The sequence below is a fragment of the Eptesicus fuscus genome, chromosome 7, assembly GCF_027574615.1.
Source record: "Eptesicus fuscus isolate TK198812 chromosome 7, DD_ASM_mEF_20220401, whole genome shotgun sequence".
In the NCBI taxonomy this organism is placed as follows: Eukaryota; Metazoa; Chordata; class Mammalia; order Chiroptera; family Vespertilionidae; genus Eptesicus; species Eptesicus fuscus.
In genome coordinates this window covers 54,946,249-54,968,076 of record NC_072479.1, presented here as the reverse complement: position 1 = coordinate 54,968,076, position 21,828 = coordinate 54,946,249, and the positions used below count along the sequence as shown (strand labels likewise).

At 38.9% G+C, this 21,828-nt stretch overlaps 2 protein-coding genes across 2 annotated transcripts; both read left to right on the top strand.

The window, feature by feature from the left end:
- The first annotated feature begins 11,074 nt into the window (after positions 1 to 11,074).
- Positions 11,075 to 16,002, top strand: LOC103304642 (olfactory receptor 6C74). The gene is made up of 2 exons (XM_054718429.1): positions 11,075 to 11,965; positions 15,976 to 16,002. The coding sequence occupies exons 1-2, from the start codon at positions 11,075 to 11,077 to the stop codon at positions 16,000 to 16,002; spliced, it is 918 nt and encodes a 305-aa protein (XP_054574404.1).
- Positions 16,003 to 20,410: 4,408 nt separating this feature from the next.
- On the top strand, positions 20,411 to 21,349 carry LOC129149644 (olfactory receptor 6C75-like). The gene has a single exon (XM_054718428.1). It carries the CDS (start codon positions 20,411 to 20,413, stop codon positions 21,347 to 21,349), a length of 939 nt encoding a protein of 312 aa, XP_054574403.1.
- Positions 21,350 to 21,828: the final 479 nt, after the last annotated feature.

Sequence of the window (21,828 nt, the reverse complement as noted above, 5' to 3'; positions counted from 1 at the left end):
GGAGGTTTTTACTGTATTGACTAAAAGTATAGAATAATATTCAGGGGCTATAAGTTAAATTTTAAAAATGGAGGGATGAAAAATGAAATATAAAACACATTGGATCATGAATTATTCAATTTTCTTTAATATCAATAGAAGTTTAAGTCAAATCTCTTATTTTTAAATGAATCTTTGTTGTTCAGATTACAATTGTTTCTCCTTTTCCCCCCCCCCATATCTCCCCACCACCCAGTTCCCCCCCATCTCCCCTTAGCTCCCCCCCCCACTGTCCTTATCCATAGGTGTATGATTTCTGTCCAGTCTCTTCCCGTACTCCCCACACAGACACCCCTTTCCCCCTGAGAATTATCAATCCACTCCCATTCTATGCCTCTGATTCTATTAAGTTCACCAGTTTATTCTGTTCCTCAGATTTTTAATTCACTTGACTTTTAGATTCACTTGTTGATATGCATTTGTTGTTCATAATTTTTTATCTTTCTTCTTTTTCCTCTTTTTAAAGAATACCTTTCAGCATTTAATATAATACTGGTTTGGTGGTGATGAACTCCTTTAGCTTTTTCTTATCTGTGAAGCTCTTTATCTGCCCTTCAATTCTGAATGATAGCTTTGCTGGGTAGAGTAGTCTTGGTTGTAGGTTCCTGCTATTCATCACTTTGAATATTTCTTGCCACTCCTGTCTGGCCTGCATGGTTTCTGTTGAGAAATTAGCTGATAATCGTATGGGAGCTCCCTTGTAGGTAACTAACTGTTTTTCTCTTGCTGCTTGTAAGATTCTCTCTTTGTCTTTTGCCCTTGGCATTTTAATTATGATGTGTCTTGGTGTGGTCCTCTTTGGATTCCTTTTGTTTGGGGTTCTGTGTGCTTCCTGGACTTGAAAGTCTATTTCTTTCATCAGGTGGGGCAAGTTTTCATTCATTATTTCTTCAAATAGGTTTTCAGCATCTTGCTCTCTCTCTTCTTCTGGTACCCCCATAATTCTGATGTTGGTTCGCTTGAAGTTGTCCCAGAGGCTTCTTACACTATCTTCAACTTTCTGAATTCTCTTCTCTTCATGCTTCTCTGGAGGAGTGTCCTTGGCCTCTTTGTATTCCAAATCTTTGAGTTGATGCTTGCGATCCTCTAGTCTGCTGTTGGGTCTCTGTATAATATTTTTTATCTCAGTCAGTGTATGTTTAATTTCTAGTTGGTCCTTTTTCATATCCTCGAGGGTCTCATTGAATTTATTGGCCTTTTCCATGAAATTCTTGAAAAACCTTATAACCGTGGTTTTGAATTCTATGTCCAGTCGCTTGTTCTCCTCCATTTCTTTGGTTTGTGATCTGTTTCCTTGCCTCCTCATTTTCTCTGCTTCCCTGAATTGGTAGGGTAGCTTTGTGTACTAGGTGTCCTATTGGTTCAATGGGTCATCCTCCCAGTTACTTGATGTGGACACTCTTGGTGTACCCTTGTGTACTGTGTGTCCCCCAGCAGGAGCTACAACAAGAACTAGTTTTCTCCTCCTTTGCTTGGGCGGTTTTGGAGCAGTCTGACTGGAGCTGCAGTTTATTTGGTTAAGCTGCCACAGAACAGGCCATTTTTATGCAAAAGCCGATGTGTGGGGCCTGGGAGGGTTTGTAGAATGTGCTGGTTGGGGTCTCAGGGCTGGGCGGGGCCTCAGGGCGTCACTAGGCTGGGGCGTGGCCAATGGCGATGGCTGCCGTCAGCCGTCTCTGCCTTTCCACGTTTCCAAGTCCCTGCGCCCTGCGTTCCAGCGCAGTAAAACAATGCTTGCTGGGCACACCTCTGCAAAAAAGTCACTCTCACTTTCCGACCCAATGGCTGAGAGTCCAGCTTCTCCCCGTAGGTGTCTGGGTCCCCCGAGTGTCCCCAGAAACTGGATTTCAGAGTGATCGGGAGCTTGTCTCCCTGCGGGTTGAAGAAAAACTGCGCACCCAGTCGCCCGCCGCCAGCCCGATTCGCGCGCCTCCGTACCTCAGCTTTTCAGTGTTTGTGCTCCTTTCTCCCCTTAGTTGTAAATCTACCACTCAGCCAGCTTTCCCGTGGTTCTGGGTGGTAGACGTTTTGTCTTTTAGTTGTATTTTTGAAATTGTTGTGCGAGGCAGCAGATTAGTTGTTTAACCATGCCACCATCTTGGTTCCTCTCGAAGTTTAAGTCAAATCTCTTATATGCCCTGACTCTTTAAAATATTCATATAGTAATTTGTCAAATTGGAAATGATTTAGTAAGTTGTGTTTTGACAAATAGGAACTATGAGTTCATAAAGAGGAGATCTTTCAGGATATGATGATCTTTAAATTGATCTGTTAGGTGATGTTAGCTATCATATGGCATTTCATGCAGGAAAAACAAAATATTTGGTCAAGGATAGGATTTTGCTAAAGTGTCTTTTTTTTTTTTTAGTTGTCGGCATTTTAAAAAAGCAAAAACAATTTGTTATTACTTGTGCAATCACCTTTATTTCAGAGAGAAAGGGAGAGAGAGAGAAACATCAATGTGATAAGATTCATAAAAGGGAAATTAGTACCAATCAATGGAAATAGAGTTCATTTGGCTTGGACTGACAAATGAAACTTTGCTGCAAATTGTTATTTTTTTGTTTCTATTTCTCAAGCACAATATTGAACCTAATGAAGAATGTATTCTCTTTACCCTGCTGAATCCTTGTCAAAAGATTTGAATGCATTCCTTCCTCCAAAACTTCTCCTTCTTGGAAATCTCATTCTCAGTGATTTAAATTCCTGATAATCTCCAAGACTGAACTCTGAACGATTTCCTAGCGTGTTAATGTAACTCAACTTTCAAATAATCTTTTTGGGAGCTTCAGAATTCTATGTTTCTATGTCCTATGACTACTCTGTTGTGGTATAAAAGTCACCTCATCACCTGATAATTATGTGCAACAAAACGTGCTACCAACTCATACCATTTGTACCCAGCCTGTGGTAATTGGAACACTGGATTAATCTTTAATATAGATTTTCCATCCATGGATGGGAATCTGTGTATGCAGAGGGCTGACAAGTTATAGGGAATTTTCAGCTGTGTTGGGCTAGTGCCCTAACCCTGGTTGACCAAGGGTCAACTGTATGTCAGAGAAAAGAGAACGACCAGTATGAGTGAGATCAAAGAAAATTTAAGATTTTAGGAAAAGGGGGAAAACAAAACTGGAAGTAGTCATGAGTATTTAAATCTTAAAGAGTTTTCAGAAGTTTGGTGGAAGTATTGAATTTCCACTTTGTATGGACTAGAGATGTTCATGTCAAGTTTATGTTATTTTATTTATTATTATTATTTTTTCATTTTTTTAAAAAAAACTAATTATAGTTGACATGCAATATTATATTAGTTTCAGGTGTATTACATAGTGATAAGATATTTATATAACTGACAAAGTGTTCTCACTGATAACTCTAGTACCTGCCTAGCACCATACCTAATTATTACAATACTAGAGGCCCTTTGCACAAAGAATCGTGCAATAGACCTTCCTTCACCTGGCTACTGGCACCAGTTTTCCTTCCGCCTTCTTTCAGGGTGGGGGCTTGGACCCCAGCGGCAGCGTGGGGCGGGAGCTGCCAGGCCCCACACCGCCATCCGCGATTGGGGCGCTGCCACCGCCACCGCCCAGGTCCCTTAGTGATAGGAGGGACCCAGGCGCCGCCGCTGCTCTGACTGCGATCACTGAGGGGCGGGACCCCGGCGCCACTTCGACCGCGATCGCTGAGGGGTGGGACTGGGTGCTGCCGCCGCTCCTACCACGACTCTTGTCAGCCCCATTGGTCCCCCATCAGCGTCCGCCGATCTGGCCGTTGAGAGGCGCGGGGGGCGGGACTCACGAGTCGGGCGTAGCGGAGTGATGGTTATTTGCATATTATCCTTTTATTAGGTAGGACTAGAGGCCTGGTGCACAAAATTTTTGCACAGAGGCAGTCCCTATGCCTGGCTGGTGATTGAAGCATGAGCATCTGGCATGGAAGGGCAGGTCCCAGCTGACCTCTGGGCTCTGGGAAGCACCTGGTCCCTGGGCCCCTGCGCGCCCCCCTCCACCTGAGTCATGGTGCCCGAATCTCCACATGGAAATGCGGTGAGCACGGCTGGACAACGCAGGCCGGGGCACAGTGTGGGCCTCTGGGCCACCCAACAGTGCCGCATGGAAGCCGGGCAGGCAGCATGCTCTCTCCTGGCTGGCCTCGCACACCGACTCCTGCACAAACCCACGGGGAGCCCAACTGACCCCTTTGGTCCTGGCGGCTGTGGCCTGGCTCACCCAGAAGAGACCACATGGGTGTGAGGCGTGTTCCTCACAGGGGCCTAGCACCTGAGCGCCAACTGACAGCCCCATGTCATTGACGCCCACCATGTTCCGTGCCAACCCCTGGTGGTCAGCACACATTATAGCAAGCAGTCAAACTGCCAAGGGGACAATTTGCATATTAAGCTTATATTATATAGGAGTACTGACTGTTTTTTCTATGCTGTACTTTACATCTCTGTGATGTATTTCATTGTTTTTATTGTTTAAAGTATTACATATGTCTCCCTTTTCCCTGATTGACCCCCCACCCGGCCACTCCCACCCACGAGGACAAGCCCCCTACTGTCCCAGTGTCTGTGTCCATTGGTCATGTTAATATTCATGCATACAAGTCCTTTGGTTGATCTCTAATCCCCTCTTCCCCTGCCATTTGTCTCTGGATCTATTTTTGTTTATCAGTTTATGTTGATCATCATATCCCACATATGAGTGAGATCATGGGATATTTATCTATCTCCACTTGGCTTATTTCACTTAGCATAAAGCTCTCCAGTTCCATCCATGCTGTTGCAAATGGTAAAAGTTCTTTCTTTTTTATAGCAGCATAGTATTCCATTGTGTAGATGTACCATAGTTTTCTAATCCAGTCATCTGCTGATGGGCACTTAGGCTGTTTCCAAATCTTAGCTATGGTAAATTGTGCTGCTATGAACATAGGGGTGCATACTAGTACATCCTTTCTGATTGATATTTCTGGTTTCTTGGGATATATTCCCAGAAGTGGGATTATTGGGTCGAATGGGAGTTCCATTTCTAACTTTTTGAGGAATCTCCATACTGTTTTCCACAGTGGCTGCACCAGTCTGCATTCCCACCAGCAGTGCAGAAGGGTTCCTTTTTCTCTGCATCCTCTCCTGCACTTGTTATTTGTTGATTTGTTGATGATAGCCATTCTGACAGGTGTGAGATGGTATCTCATTGTTATTTTGATTTGCATCTCTCAGATGATTAGTGACTTTGAGCATGTTTTCATATGTATCTTGACCTTCTGTATGTCCTCTTTGGAAAAGAGTCTATTTAGGTCCTTTGCCCATTTTTTGATTGGATCATTTATCTTCCTTTTGTTAAGTTGTATGAGTTCCTGTAAATTTTGGAGATTGAACCCTTATTGGAAACTAGAGGCCTGGTGCATGAAATTCATGCATGGGGGGTGTGTGTTGCCTTCAGCCCAGCCTGCACCCTCTCCAATCTGGGACCTCTTGAGGGATGTCTGATTGCCCATTTAGGCCCGATCCCAGTGGACTGCTGGCTCCCAACTGCTCGCCTGCCTGCCTTCCTGATTGCCCCTAACCGATTCTGCCTGCCAGTCTGATCACCCCCTAACCACTCTCCTGCCAGCCTGATTGATGCCTAACTGTTCCCCTGCCAGCCTGTTTGCCCCTAACTGCCCTCCCCTGCAGGCCTGGGTCCCCTCCCAACTGCCCTTCCCTGCAGGCCCGGTCGCCCCCAACTTCCCTCCTCTGCCAGCCTGGTCACCCATAACTGCCCTCCCCTGCAGGCCTGGTCCCTCCCAACCTGCCCTACCCTGCTGGACATCTGTGGTGGCCATCTTGTGTCCATATGGGGGCAGGATCTTTGACCACATGGGGGCAGACATCTTGTGTGTTGGAGTGATAGTCAATCTGTATATTACTCTTTTATTAGATAGGATAGAGGCCTGGTGCATGGGTGGGGGCCAGCTGGTTTGCCCTGAAGGGTGTCCCAGATCAGGGTGGGGGTTCCCTTGGGGCGTGGGGCGGCCTGGTCGAGGGGCCTGTGGTGGTTTGCAGGCTGACCACGCCCCCTGGCGAACCAAGTGGAGGCCCTGGTATCTGGGGTTTATTTATATTATACATTTGAAACTTTATAGCCTGGAGTGGAACCAAGCCTTCTGCTTGCTCCGTGGCAGCTGGCATTTCTGTTGGGACTTATGTATCTTCTATAATTGGAACTTTGTAGCCTTAAGCAGAGGCCTGGGCTGCCCAGGGTGTGCGGAAACCTTGGCTTCCTCCATTGCTGGGGAAACCCAAACCTCTCACCTGTTCTCTGTGGCGGTAGCCATCTTGGTTGGGTTTATTTGCATACTCACTCCTGACTGGCTTGTGGGTGTGGCTTGTGGGTGTAGCGGAGTGATGGTTAATTTGCGCATTACTCTTTTATTAGATAGGATAGCATTGGCAAATATGTTCTCCCATGCAGTGGGCTTTCTTGTTGTTTTGTTGATGGTTTCATTTGCTGAGCAGAAGCTTTTTATTTTGATGTAGTCCCATTTGTTTATTTTCTCCTTAGTTTCCATTGCCCTAGGAGCTGTATTCATAAAGATATGATTATGACAAATGTCTGATATTTTGCTGCCTATGGAGTCTTCTAAGATTTTTATGGTTTCCTGTCTTACATTTAAGTCCTTTAGCCATTTTGAGTTTGTTTTTGTGTATGGTGTAAGTTGGTGATCTAGTTTCATTTTTTTTTTTTGCATGTATCTGTCCAAATTTCCCAGCTCCATTTATTGAAGAGACTGTCTTAACTCCATTGTATGCTCTTGCCTCCTTTATCAAATATTAAATGAGCATAATGGCTTGGGTCGATTTCTGGGTTCGCTGTTCTGTTCCCCTGGTCTATATGTCTGTTCTTATGCCAGTACCAGGCAGTTTTGAGGACAGTGGCTTTGTAATACAGCTTGATATCTGGTATTATGAACCCTCCAACTTTGTTCTTTCTCAGGATTGCTGTGGTTATTCAGGGTCTTTTTATTTTATTTTTTTATTCCAGATGAATTTTTGGAGAGTTTGTTCTAAGTCTTTTAAATATGTCATTGGTATTTTTATGGGGATTGCATTGAATCTGTAGATTGCTTTGGGTAATATGGGCATTTTAATGATGTTGATTCTACCAATTCATGAACATGGTATGTCGTTCCATTTGTTTATGTCTTCCTCTATCTATGTTTTCAATGTCCTGTAGTTTTCTGAGTACGTGTCTTTTACTTCCTTAGTTAAGTTTATTTCTAGATATCTTAATTTTTTGATGCAATGGTAAGTTTATGTTATTTTGAAAGGCAGAGAGCCCTCAGCTGAAATCTGATTTACAGAATAAGTCTTTCATAATGACTAAAAAAAATAAAATAAAATAAAAAGATAGGTTTAACAAGGAAGAATGCGTCACCATGTGGTGTAAAATAATTTAATTTAAACTAAATATATTTTAAAAATTACAAATAGAGGACATCAATATTAAAATATAGTCTTTCTGTTTTTTTCCTTTGTTTCTATTTCTACACGACTTTATCAATGTAGTACACTATTCTTTTGAAAAGTCTGGATTAAAAGAAAAAAATTCAAAGATCTTAATTGAGTTCATGATATTTTGAGTAAAAATGAATGAATTAATTATTACAGGCTATTACTGATGACTAGTAAAATATTTGGTGTGGGTAATAACAGACCTCAAAATAATAGGTATCTCATATAGCCTTTCCCTCTTTAATTCTCATTCCTTAATATTTTTAATCAGTTAATGCTCTTGAGACAAGTGCACTGTGTATAAAAAGGATTACACTTCTTGTAATCTTAAGAACTACAAAACAGGCAATTAGGCTTCTTATTGAAGGATATAAACTTCTCAAAATAAAGAACAAGTCTGAAGTCTCTTTTTATATCTCATTTTTATACTTTTAAAAAGATAAATATATTCATTTTGTGCATAATCCTAAAAAAATATGCTCCAAGTTAAATATTACATAAGTTGGTGAGCACTGACTGTTTTAAAAACTATGAAAAAAATGAAACTAGATAAGTTTTTTGTTATGTTAAAAAAATCTTTGTGTTTACATATTGTCATTGTGTGTTGCTGGAGCCAATATATATTTAGATGAGAATGAAAGAGAAAAGTATGTGTTAAAGGAAAAAAAAATGATGGCATGGAGACCTTCAGAAATTGCTTCTATTCTGGGACTCACATTAAATGAAGAGAGGTGGGAATGAAATTGCTACTAAACACATTAAGGTTTGGAAAAATTTGTGGTTTTGTTTTAATCATAAGAACTTTTTCATGAAGCTCTAAAAATTGATTTGTATTAAATTCACTGAAGTAGTATGGCATGAAGTGAGGACTAATGTTTTACAAAGCTATTTTGATAGTTATACTGAAAGTATCAATTGTGCTATCTTAATAGGAAATCTTAAACCCTTCATTTTGTAGGAACCAAGCTTTGAATAGTTATCCTTCATAGTATCCAACAGAATCAAAGAAATGCTCTTTATTAAATAAATATGTTTTCTCTAGATAATTATAACAGCATATGAATTTATAACAGCATGGTCATTGAATATTGTGAATTATGGATAACTCTTGAACTTGGGAAATTATTGTTTTATATTTACGAATCAGTCACATTGAATTTAATAGAAATTTAACATTTCATATCACAAAGGAATCTCTTACCTCTTACCTATAAATTTCCAAAGCAGTTACAGAAATCCTGAGACTATAAGGGGGTTTAGAAACCGACTATTTTACTATCTAGCTAGAACTTATTATGGTATTTGGAAGAAAAATAATGTTGCCTAACAGTTTGTAACATTTATTTATTTAGGATTTTGTAATTTATATTTTGGCTAGACAGTACCCAAATATGAACTTATTTCTGAGTTTGCACTCTGGCACTCTATATAATACATATTGTTGACTGATGTTTTCCTATGATTTTCACTTTAAAAAAATAGAATAACCTTGGATTTAAAAAAACATTCACCAGTGAGCATGACTTTTACTTATATGGCTAGAATATTCACATTTTTAGAAAAATGATTCACTGAAGAAAATGGAAAAGGAAAGAAAAAAGAAAAAAGGAGTTAAGTAAAAGGGAGAAGGAAAATATTAGTGGTAATTATTTATATTGTATGGGGGGTACTTTTCTTCAACTCTTCTAGGCTCTTCTGTCTGGTCTAATAATTAAATTGACATGAGTCAGATTAGTAGGAGAAAACCCAAATGTAATTTTGTATGTAGAGGGCTCCATAGGAATGAGGCCCAGAGGCAGTTGGGTAATTGAGGCGTTTACGCTGTCCTGTACTAAGGAGAATGAGATAGGGTTCTGGGACTTCAAAGGGAAGGAAGACAATTCATAGAAAGCTGGGAAGATAAAATGTTAAGTAAACAATGTTTTCTATGTCATGCAGAGACAAAGGACACAGAGAGGAGTGGAGCAAACAGGTCTTGCTAAATTTCCCCTAGTCCAAGGCACCTAGCTCATATTCTTGGCAGTTTTCTTCTGGTAATAGCTTTCTTCCTAGCATAGGTCCTTTATCTGAATTCCTTTTAGATAGTTAAGGGGGAGGTGAAAAGAAAAAGTTCCCAAGTCTTCTCTTTTTTAAAAATAATCAGCCTAAAATAATCCTCATGCCAAAGAGACATAGTCTAGGGCAGTGAATTTTGCTCTCCTACAATAATCATTGGAAATGCTTGTACACTGTTATGACAGCCAAACTGGAATATATAAAGTGCAATAAGGTTAAAGTATAATTTAATATGACACCAATATTTTTCTTTAAAAAGTATTGTCATTCTTTAGAAAAATTTGGTGAAAGACGTTTGAGGTGATGAATGTAAGGGCATAGGCTGGTCTGGATGAAGACAGAAAAACAAGGAAAAAAATTCCCATAATTTTGAATTGTCATGTGCTGAACCAGGAAGAGAATGAACATTGAAAATAGAGAAGAAGCTATGATGGCAACAGAGGAAATAATGAACTGATATAACTACCAGGCATGCCTAGCTAACATTTTATTTTTTTAAATAGCTAGTTTTCTAGAACCCTCCTCTGTCACTGCAGATATTAAGCATGCTATTTAAACAATACATATATCATAACATGAGGATACATATTATATCTGCTTGGGTATATATTAGAGAAAAGAAACAACCAGGGTAAGTGAGATGAATTAAATTCAAGTCTCAGGAACAATGGTGAAAGCTAAACTAAAAATAGTTATAAGGATTTAAGTCTTAAATTTTCAGAAGTTTGGTGAAAATATTGAATTCCCACTGCTAATGGGCTAGAAATATTTAGATCAATTTTATGTTAATTTTAAGAGGCAGAGATTCCTTAGCTGCAATCTGACTTACATAATTACAAAGTCACCATAAAGAGTAATAAACACAGGAAAAAAAAGATGTTTGGCAAAAAAGAAGGGGTCTTATTTCTCTGTAAAATGATGAAGATGATGAAACTTTACTTCCTACAAAGCAATTGGCTTTTCTGAAGATCTCTTGAGGTTCTGTGTACCTTTAAGATCTGTGACCCAAGGAGATAGTTTTATACTTTGTATTTGTATAAATAAAAACATGATTAACTCTTTTGATTAAAATAAACAAAAGAAGAATGGGCCGCAGGTTGGTGTAAAATAATCTAGTGTAAAATAAATATTTTGGGAAAAATTGCAAATACAGAAGATAATAGTTAAAATATTATAGATTTTTGTTATTTGTATTTATTTTGATATGATGTTATCAATGTAATAAGTTATTTGTTTTGAAATGCCTGGATTTACAACCCTTTAGAAAAAAAAATAGAGTTCCATTTAGTTAACAAATTTTAAATAAAAAGTATATGAGTGAGTTTTGATAGGCTCTTACTGCTGACTAGCAGGACAGAGAAGGGAGTTGGATATGGGAAGAAATGTGTTTATGGAGCATCTTAAGCAAATAGCCATCTCATGCTGCCTTTTCCCCTTTAATTTTCATTTCTTCTTTTTCTTTTTTAATAGAAGTCAGCTATGAGAAACCACACGACTGTGACAGCCTTTATTCTTCTTGGATTGACTGATGATCCACAATTACAGGCTGTCATTTTTCTACTCCTTCTTATCACCTACATGCTGAGTGTCACCGGGAACCTAACCATCATCACTCTCACCCTCCTGGATCCACACCTAAAGACGCCTATGTATTTCTTTCTCCGAAATTTTTCATTTTTAGAAATCTCGTTCACAACTGTATGCATCCCCAAATTTCTTGTCAGTATAGCAACAGGCGATAAGTCCATTTCTTACAACAACTGTGCAGCACAGCTGTTTTTTACTATTCTCTTGGGTGCAGCCGAGTTTTTTCTTCTGGCTGCCATGTCCTATGATCGCTATGTGGCCATCTGCAAACCCCTGCATTACACCACCATCATGAGTGGCAGAGCCTGCAACTTGTTGGTGTTTGCTTCATGGTTGGCCGGTTTCATAATAATTTTTCCACCACTCCTTGTAGGTCTCCAGCTAGATTTCTGTGCAGCCAACACTGTAGATCATTTCTTCTGTGATGTTTCTCCTATATTGCAGCTCTCTTGCACAAACACGGATATCATAGAATTAATGATGCTTCTCTCAGCCATTTTGACGCTCGTGGTTACACTAGTGTTAGTGATTCTCTCCTACACAAACATCATCAGGACTATTCTGAAGATACCTTCTCCTCAACAGAGGAAGAGAGCCTTTTCTACATGCTCTTCTCACATGGTAGTGGTGTCTATTTCCTATGGCAGCTGCATCTTCATGTATGTGAAACCCTCGGCAAAGGAGAGAGTGTCTTTAAATAAAGGGATAGCTCTGCTCAGTACTTCTGTTGCCCCCATGTTGAATCCCTTCATTTACACACTGAGAAACAAACAAGTGAAAGATGCTTTTAAGCACATGATCACAAAGAATTTTTTTCAACGAAGGGAACCACTTTAGTGAAGTTACTGAGGTTATAAATCAAATAAAACAAGAAGTGCGGGGTGTGTCACAGAGCTCTTCAATGTTTATATTCAAAATATTATCTATCTTTTGACTTGTGATTCTCATTGTGGCTTGCCTAATCTCCAAAGTCTAACCTCCACTGCTGGACTTCTTCCTCCTCATGCTGAGAGCATATATAAAAGATATTTCTTGTTTGTAGACAAATTCATGTGTGTGTGTGTGTGTGTGTGTGTGTGTGTGTGTGTGTGTGTGTGTGTGTCTAGATTTCCTTTCAAAATTCTCACACAGAAAGACAAAGTGGGACTTAATTTTTTTCTATGTTTCTTTTCACTGTTCTGGAATTCAGAGACCCAATTTGGCTTATGTTCTATATAGAATTTAATACATTTCCTAGATTTGAACAGTTAATTTGTTTTTTATTGGTGGGTTCCAAATTTGAAATCTGATTTGTTAGTGTGCTTAGTAGAACTGCAGAGCAAATTAATATAGTGGCATTTCTTACGTTACACATTTTGATAGTTTCAAATTTTAACTAAGCTTCAAATTGTGTATTTTTAGAAACAGATTAGAGGCTCCAGAGAGGTCAAAGCATTACTGACCTTGCAGTTATTAGATAGGACACATTGCTAACACTTAGTGATTGCTTGCAATGAGAATGCATTAGCTCCCATCTTCAAAACTGTGTGACAGGTATCATCATGCTCGTTTATTAATAAAAATCTAAGGCATATTTAGAGCCTAAGTAACTTGTTGATGACAGAAAAAAAATAAACAAAAAAATAAACAAACACATCACTGATGACAAAATACAGTCCTTTGTTGTCCATACATCTTTTACATTTTGTTAACAAAATGAAGTGGAAATCTCTTCAATCTCATTGCCATTTAGGAGGCAAATGAAATTAGCTCTTTTAAGAAATTTTCATTAAGTTAAGGAAATGACCTATAAAAAAGTAGTCCTTATGAAATGTAGTATGGTACTTGATTTTTCAAATTAGGTGATTTGAGCATTAAAAATTAGATATAATGACTGATCTTGTGCAAAACAAAATATTTTTATCCTTTCCCAAATTGTTATACCTCAGTATGACCAAAAGAAAATATTTTTCTGGCTAATATAAGTTTCCTTGATAAATATTTACCTAGCACTTGTTTCTGGACAATGTAAATGGTGACCTTATGAATAATTTGCGACTTGTAGGATTATCACTTCTTTGATGTATCAAAATGTTACATAAATTATCCCATACATTTAAAAGAAATATATTCCTTTGTTATAGTTCAGATTAGCAAGAAATTTAACATAAACTTGGTGAATATTAGTGAAATGTTTAAAATCTATATATCTAACCTTGCATCCACCTCCACTCTGACAGCTATCAGTGTGTTCTCACAATGCAATATACAAATGATGTATTATAGAGTTGTACACTTGAAACCTATGTAACTTTATTAACCAATGTCACTCCAATAAATTCAATAACAAAGAAGTAAAAAGATAAAATTATATTTCTAAGTAAATAATAAATGGGGCATTGAGAAGAAGTGGAAAGACTCAAATATACATTCCAAATAGGGACCATGTTTGTGTAAGTGGTTTCCATAAAACCATAATAGCATGTTAAGAATATTTTATTTGATGATAAAAATCTATAATAATAAAAGCCTAAGCGACTTATTGCAACTGAACGGATGACTGAACAGGCTGCCTGGGGTGACCAGGCCGGCAAGGAGGTTAGTGTGGGGCAGCCAAATGACTGAGCAGCAGGCTGCATGGGGCGACCAGGCTTGCAGGGGGGAGGGGGGGGCAGTTGGGGGCGATTAGACTGGCGGGGGGGGGGGAGCAGTGAGGGGTGACTAGACCATCGGGGGGGGCAGTTGAGGCGACCAGGCTGGCAGGGGGGGCAGTTAGGGGCAACCAGGCCAGCAGAGGGGGGGGGGACAGTTAAGGGTGATCAGGCAAGCAGGCAGGTGAGCAGTTAGGAGCCAGTGGTCATGGATTGTGAGAGGGATGTCTCACTGATTGTGAGAGGGATGTCGGACTCTTAGAGATCAGACCTAAACTGGCAGTGAGGACATCCCCCTAGGGGTCCCAGATTGGAGAGGGTGCAGGATGGGTTGAGGGGACCCCCCATGCATGAATTTTATGCACCAGGCCTCTAGTTGACATATAAAAAGGTACCCTTCAACTTCCCTATTTGACTTTCTTTTATTTTTATTTTTTAAACATTGAATTTATTGGTTCACAAAACCATACATGTTTCAAGTGTACAACTCAACAACATATCAGCTGCACACTGCATCATGCACCTATTGCCTCAAGCAAAGTCTCTTTCTGTCCCCATTCCCGACCACTTTGCACACTCCCCAGACCCCTCTCCCCTTTCCCAGAAACTGCTGCCCTGAAATGTGGACAGACTTGCTTCCAGGGAGTCACAGGTGAAATCTGCTTACTTGGCATAGAAACCCCTGCAACAGTAATCAAGTATCAACACTTAAATACTATGTTGGATGAACTCTAGAGCATGAATGTGGATAAGAATGAGAGACACTCCTAGAGGCCACAATATTAAGGGAGGCCCAACAATTTTATGAGCTTTACCTCAAAAAACAAACAAACAAAAAACTGTTCCAGATTCTCATGGTGAGTCTTTGGGAAAACAACAACAACAACAACAACAACAACAACAACAACCCTTGTGCTTTTTGGCAAGGGAAGTGAAGAGTAATCACTGTGAAGTATACCTGGAGCCTTCTCCATAGCAAAGGACCATTGTCCAGAGGAAAAGAATTTGCCAGTGTCTGTGGACAAAGGGCATAGACTCACTCTGTTCTGTCACCTAATAGGGGGCAGAGCATAGTCAATGGGTGCCATGCCTTCAAGGAACTAGATTGAGCATGCTGCAGGCACGGAAAGGAGTAGAGGCCAGTGACGGAAAAAGATAAACCACTGGAGAAATGCTTGTGAAAGTCAGAGCCCAGGGACAAAGGCTCACTAAAAGGCCAGTATTTAATTGGAAGATCAAAGAATGTTCTTTTATTATAGGAGAAAAATGTTCCTCGTCTTCTTCCATTACTAGTGGAGGGGGGGGGGGGGGGGTCTTGGGGTACTGCTGGAAGAGCATTTCTTGAGGCCCCACATGGGAAGATGAGATAAGATAAAGCTTTATTTTGTGGAATGATACCCCTGAGTTTCCAAAGTCCCATTTCTCTTAGTCCAATCATAGAAGAAGTATCGCTGGGGTTTCAGTAAAGGTGAAATCAGAGCCAGTGTCCAGCGCTTCCTTCATATGTTGGAGCTGGGCCCATTCAGCATCAGGCTAGTTACATTAGTCCATGAGTGTGGGGTTCCCATGGCCATGTGCCATGTGAGCGGATGCAGAGGAGCAGGAGCAAAAGAGCCCCACAAGCCCAGAGTCACATGAGTCCCAAGAGAGCCAGAGAGTTAACTCCTTTGTTTAGGGGGTTATGTGTCCCAAATCCTCATGCCTTTGCAGGCCATTCCCATTCTGGCAACTCTCTCTGTCCCCAGGTACAATTGACAGCAAGCACATTCCAGTTGTCCCGCCAGCTTTCCTAGCATGCGTCTATCTTCCCTTTGTCCAGTCCCCTCCTCCAATGTTTGGCAGGGAACATGCCTATAATGTCTGGCCTTTTCTCTGCTCCTTTCCTGTTATTAATAACTTGCTAATTACAACAGTATCACTCTGGCTCCCTCACACATTACCACCTCACCAACAGAGGACCCAGGATAAAGCAGTGAATTATATTTGAAAGATTGTAAGACTCAGGCTCACTCCAGAGAAGGAGTTCTTACAAAAACACCAAGTCAAAAGGGGAAAGAAAATAAGGACAGTAGAGGACGTAGAAGCCTCTGGCATATATAGCTACAGAAAACATTAAACCCAGCTCAAGTCCTAGAGATAATAACATAAACCCTCACACTGAAGGCCTATTTATCTCCATTCCTTTGGTGACACAGAGTGTCCAGCTTTTCTCAAAAAGTACAAGTGCTAGGAGCAGAAAGAGAAGAGTGGAGACCAGCTATAATTACAAGAAATATTAATCATGCTCTGTGAAATATTAATTAGGCTCTGCTAACTCTACTTGTTCTGTTCTGATTAGAGATAGCACATTCTAACCTGGCTGGGAGTTGAACGCCCGTGGACATGGGAGTTAACCTCCTTTCCCAAGAACTGACTATCATCATGGAAAGATTAACAACATTGTGGCTGAAACAATCGGGTCCTAGAGGTGCCTTCCCTTTGTGAGCCTCCACCCCCCAATGTGTATTGCCTGTAACCATTATACCTTGTCTGCTTCCCGGTGCCTGCAATTCCCACTTTCCCATGTAACCTTTGTCCTTCTACCCAATAGAAGCAGCTGCCTTATGGGGATGGGGTAGAGCAGATTTTCGTGGCTAACCTGCTGCTCTCCCATACTGCCAGCATTATTGGAATAAACATTCATGTATGATTCAACCCTGCCTCTCCTTAATTGGCTCAGGTCAACTGTTTGCCCAGTTTCATTTCTGGCGACTCTGGTGGAACCACAAAATGTCTGTGTGTGTGTGTGGCGGGGGGGGAGGGGGGGGGGGGGGGGAGGGACTCCGCCGGGTTGAGTTGCAGAGATCCCATTTGCTGCTTGCACTTGGGGTTCTTGGGGCTGAGGCCTGGACTCTTTTATTCACAACTGCCAGGAATTTTCCTGTTTTGAGTCCCAGCTACAGCCTCAGTCATCCCTGTCATCTCACCTAAGACCTACGTTGAATTGAGTGTTCTATAATTCTGTAACGAGGGGCATCTGTTGTATGTTGCTCCCCCATCTGTTGTGAGCCTGATCAGCTCCTGGTTGCCAGTGGCCTCTCAAGGTCCTTGCCTCGTCTCCACATCCAATGCTGATGAGCTTAGGATGGAGACAGGGCCCTGCATGGCCAAGGACATTCTTTTAAGTGTGTCTATAGAATTATAAAATAATGGTGCACTTAGCTTGAGGTACAATATTTTCTGCCAGGCTAAATTGTCCATCTCATATTCCCACATTTTATTATTAACTAACATAAACATTACTTTTTCTTTAAAATCTTTGTCTGGGATTTCAAGGCATAAATGTGTGGTAGGTCACACATATATTAGGGAAATGTATACTGAATTCTCTGGAGACATAGTAAAAACTAATTTTTAAAATATATATTTATACTTACAAGTAATTTTGTGCCTGGGGAGAACACTTCTATAACAACATATAAATTGGTTTGCTTTGGGAAATGGTGTTCAAGAATCTCATATCCACATGAGAATTCTTTGTAATCTAGATAATTTTTCTTTAGAGCACAGAAAACATAAATCTACATGGGATCAAGTGTTGATTAATCTGTAATACTTAGAATATTCAACACATAATGGTAAATTTCAATTCCCTAGCCTAAAAATCTGTAATAAAATAGGTAGTCAAACTCTTTCCAAAGTAGGGCCTAAAAAATCATAGATTGTAGAATAGAATGAAATCCATTTAGAAAATGAAACATTGGTGTGTTCTGTTCAGCTGATGATAAGAGATCTAAGTATTGAAACAGAGACTTTTTGTCAGAATAAATCTGTGGGTATATCTTATTTTAAAAGGTGTTTAAGTTTGTGTTTTTAGTAGACTTGAAAAGATGAAAACAATATTTCTCAAAAGTAATGGCAATGTTTCCTGGTAGATATATTTTATCTCACATTTGTTCTATTTTCACCATTAACCTTATTTCCTCCTCAACCTTTTATTTTAATATATTTTATTGATTTTTTACAGAGAGGAAGGGAGAGGGACAGAGAGTTAGAAACATCAATGAGAGCGAAACATCAATCAGCTGCCTCCTGCACACCCCCTACTGGGGATGTGCCCTGCAACCAAGGTACATGCCCTTGACTGGAATGGAACCTGGAACCTTTCAGTCCACAGGCCGACGCTCTATCCACTGAGCCAAACTGATTTCGGCCTCCTCAACCTTTTAAATTTTCAGGTAGAGAAAATGGTGAAGACAAATGAAATATAATGAATGTTTAGTATTGAAATCCTTTTTCTTTTCGAAATCTATCTAATATGGACTGTATCTAATACAAAGAAATATACCTGCATTCATAGGCCTGACCTCTAATGGTTTCATTTTGTCAACTTTGTTGTTGTTTATGTTACAGTGTGTGTTGGGAGATAGTTGGTGTGCACAAAATTGTTGAAGTTGGACAAAGAAATGATTTGATGTGATAAAATTCTTATTTGGGTGATTTAAATATAACTTTTCTACAATGTTGCCATTATGGTAAGTTGTGTAAATGAGGAAAATTTTGTAACAGGCAGCTTCACAATTATCTGCATGTGAAAGGAATGTCCAGGGAGAAAGACTAGTTTGTTTTCACTCATATATGTCTATATATTAAACATACATGATTTTGATAATAAATCTCTAATAATTTCCTTTAATGAAATCATGCATGTAGTCTTCACTTTATCTCTGTTCAAGCTGTTTCCTCTCTAAGAAATGAATACCTTCTCTCATTTTTTAATATTCTAAGACCTAACTTTAAATCCAACTTTCCTTCTGTGAACTCATCTAAATATTATTGAACCAACAATTATTTGTCCTTAAAAGTTTATTTTTATTTTTATACATGCCTTTTTAATGATAACTCATGTTTCAAATAAGTTAGAAATAATAATTTTTGTATTCTCAAACAGAAAACATTATTTAATCACAAGACCTTAATCATTTTATGTGGTAGATGATGAAGATACTGAGCAAAGAAATTTTCCTTAGAGATATGGTTAAACTTTTTTATTTTAAAGAAATAAGCTAGAATCTGGCCCATAGTATTTTGTACAAAATGCTGTACTTTTAAGGAGACAACTTTGGAAATCTTAATGCTGATGTCCAACTTACTAGTTGTGCAAACTGAACAATCTGTCTCACTTAATATATGCCTCATGTGGAGACTAGTCATCTATACATATTTCTTTAACTGTGTGTTTGCCAAACATTTGAATAGTTTTATGATAAGAAAATATATACGTCTTAAAATTTGTGTCACACTATTCTGTGATTTATTATGTGTTTGAAATTTGCCAAATAATTCTCTTTCAGGCTATGATGATCTCAAAACTGTTTATGTTTCAGTCTGTATTTTAGACAAAGAACAAAAAGGTAAGTATAAGAAAGGCAAGCAGATGGAGAGAAGTTGCATTGGTAAATAGTTCCTCTTTACAATTTTTACTTTACTAATTTACATATTTTTAATCTACTTTTTACTTTTCCCCTGAATTCACTATCCTATCTCTCAAAAACCTTTCTTACCACTCTAGGCTCTCATAAAGCTTTATCTTTGTTCTTATCTTTCTCTTTACTCCTTTAATCTCATAGGATTTAATGAATCCATATTTATATGTTTATCTCTGCATCTTTTTTAATTAAAAATTTTAAAATTGTTTTTAGAGACAGAGAGGAAGGGTGAAAGAAATATCGATTTGTTGTTCCACTTATTTATGCTTCCTTGGTTGATTCTTCTATGTGCTTGCCCTGACTGGGGATTGAATCCCCAAACTTGGTGTATTAAAATAACACTCGAACCAACTGACCTACCTAGCCCGGGCGATTTCTCTCTGCTTTTATATTCCTTATTCTCACTCTTTATTAAACAAAACTGTAGTTCCTTCTTACACAGACTGACATTACCAGACTGTACAAGCTGATTTTCTTTTCGGGTACAAATTGGTAAATGCTGGGTTACAACAGAGATTGAGGGGATGGAAATACTATTGAGAACAGAATTTTTTTCCCCAGTACCTCCTAATCACTTACCTGGAATTGGATCTCATTAGCCATGAAAATAAATGAGACAAGAATCAGGCATTTGAATTTACTTAGTTGAGTAAAATAGTAAAATGTATACTAAACCTGTTTATTGATGATGGCTAGGTTTGTGGTAAATGTATGTGTGGGGCAAATTATGAGCTTATAGTGACATCATTTTGATTCCAGCATGAAAATTTCTTATTCAGACAGGAAATGGCATGCCACCCCGACTCTTGCATAATAGCAAAAGAGAAAAACCATTTCCCTATGCTTTGAATATCTCTCTAATCTCTCTAATTTACCCACATAAAAACAATCAACAATTACTATTGCTATATAGGTTATTCTCTAGTACAATTTTCAACTACATTTTTAACTACTTTTTTACTGGCCCCCCCCAACAAAAAAAACATTTTAAAAAAATAGAAGAGCAATGTATTTTTCTATCTGAAATATCAGTTTGCTAACTTTAGTTTCAACGTTAATTATCATGGTTATTTTTCCATTGGGACCATCATTTTCTTCTTTTTCCCTATTCAGATATAGCAAGTATAGTAATGGGAAATCATACGAGAGTGACAGTGTTTATCCTAGCAGGTTTGACTGATGACCCAAAATGGAAAGTTGTGTTATTCATCTTCCTGCTTCTCATTTACATGCTGAGCATCACTGGCAATCTGATCATCATCACACTCACCCTGGTGGATATTCACCTCAAGACCCCCATGTATTTTTTCCTTCAGAATTTTTCCTTTTTAGAAATCTCCTATACTAGTACATGCATTCCTAAATTTTTGCTTACTATGGCAACAGGGGACAAAACCATTTCCTATAGTTGTTGTTTCACTCAGGTGTTTTTTGCCTTCCTTTTTGGAGCATCTGAATTTTACTTGCTGGCAGCTATGTCCTATGACCGCTATGTTGCCATCTGTAAGCCCCTGCATTACACAGTCATCATGAGCAATAAAATCTGCACACAGCTTGTCCTCAGTTGTTGGCTTGCTGGTTTTTTGGTCATCTTTCCACCGTTCATCTTAGCCCTGCACCTTGACTACTGTGCCTCCAATATTATTGAGCATTTCTACTGTGACACTACTCCTCTTATGCAGATCTCCTGCACAGACACACAGACTCTTGAGCTGATGGGATTCATCTCAGCTTTGGTGACACTCGTGGTCACATTGATAATGGTGATAATATCATATGCCTTTATTGTCTTGACCATTTTAAGATTCCCTTCAACTAGTCAGAGGAAAAAAGCTTTTTCAACATGTTCTTCTCACATGATTGTGATATCCCTTTCTTATGGCAGCTGTATTTTCATGTATGTTAATCCATCAGTCAAACAAAAGATATCTTTTTCCAAGGGAATTTCCGTGCTCAATACTTCAGTTGCACCACTTTTGAACCCTTTCATCTACACTTTACGGAACCAACAAGTGAAAAAAGCCTTCATGATTATGATCCACAGGGTTATTTTTTTCTCAAAGAAATGAATGTCCTATTGCACTCTCTATTAAAAAAATGAACAAAGGAGCCCCTAATAATAACCGTATATCTAATAGTATCTTCCATACATAGTTTCTCCTTGTTTCTCTTTCTTTTCTAGGATGTTTACCTTTATCTCTTTGAAGCTTTATTTTCACAGAAATCATTGTTCTACATTAATATTCTTTACTTTCTTTAATAGAGATACTTTTTCTGACCTCATTTTCTTTCCCTCTGGACTTGTAAAAGAAATTGAACTAAATTTTTAATCTGTCTTTTTGGTTCTTTCAATTCTAATTAGTCAAGACTATGAAATGTTATTTAATTTGAATTATATTTAATGTTGTGTGCAATGCAAAGTTTACTACTGTACTTTATTTGTGATCATTGGTAACCTATTTAATACTAATATTCATTTATATTTTCTGTAATACTACTGATTTATTGGTGCACTTTCTATTTAAAATAATTAAAAGGAAACTGTAAC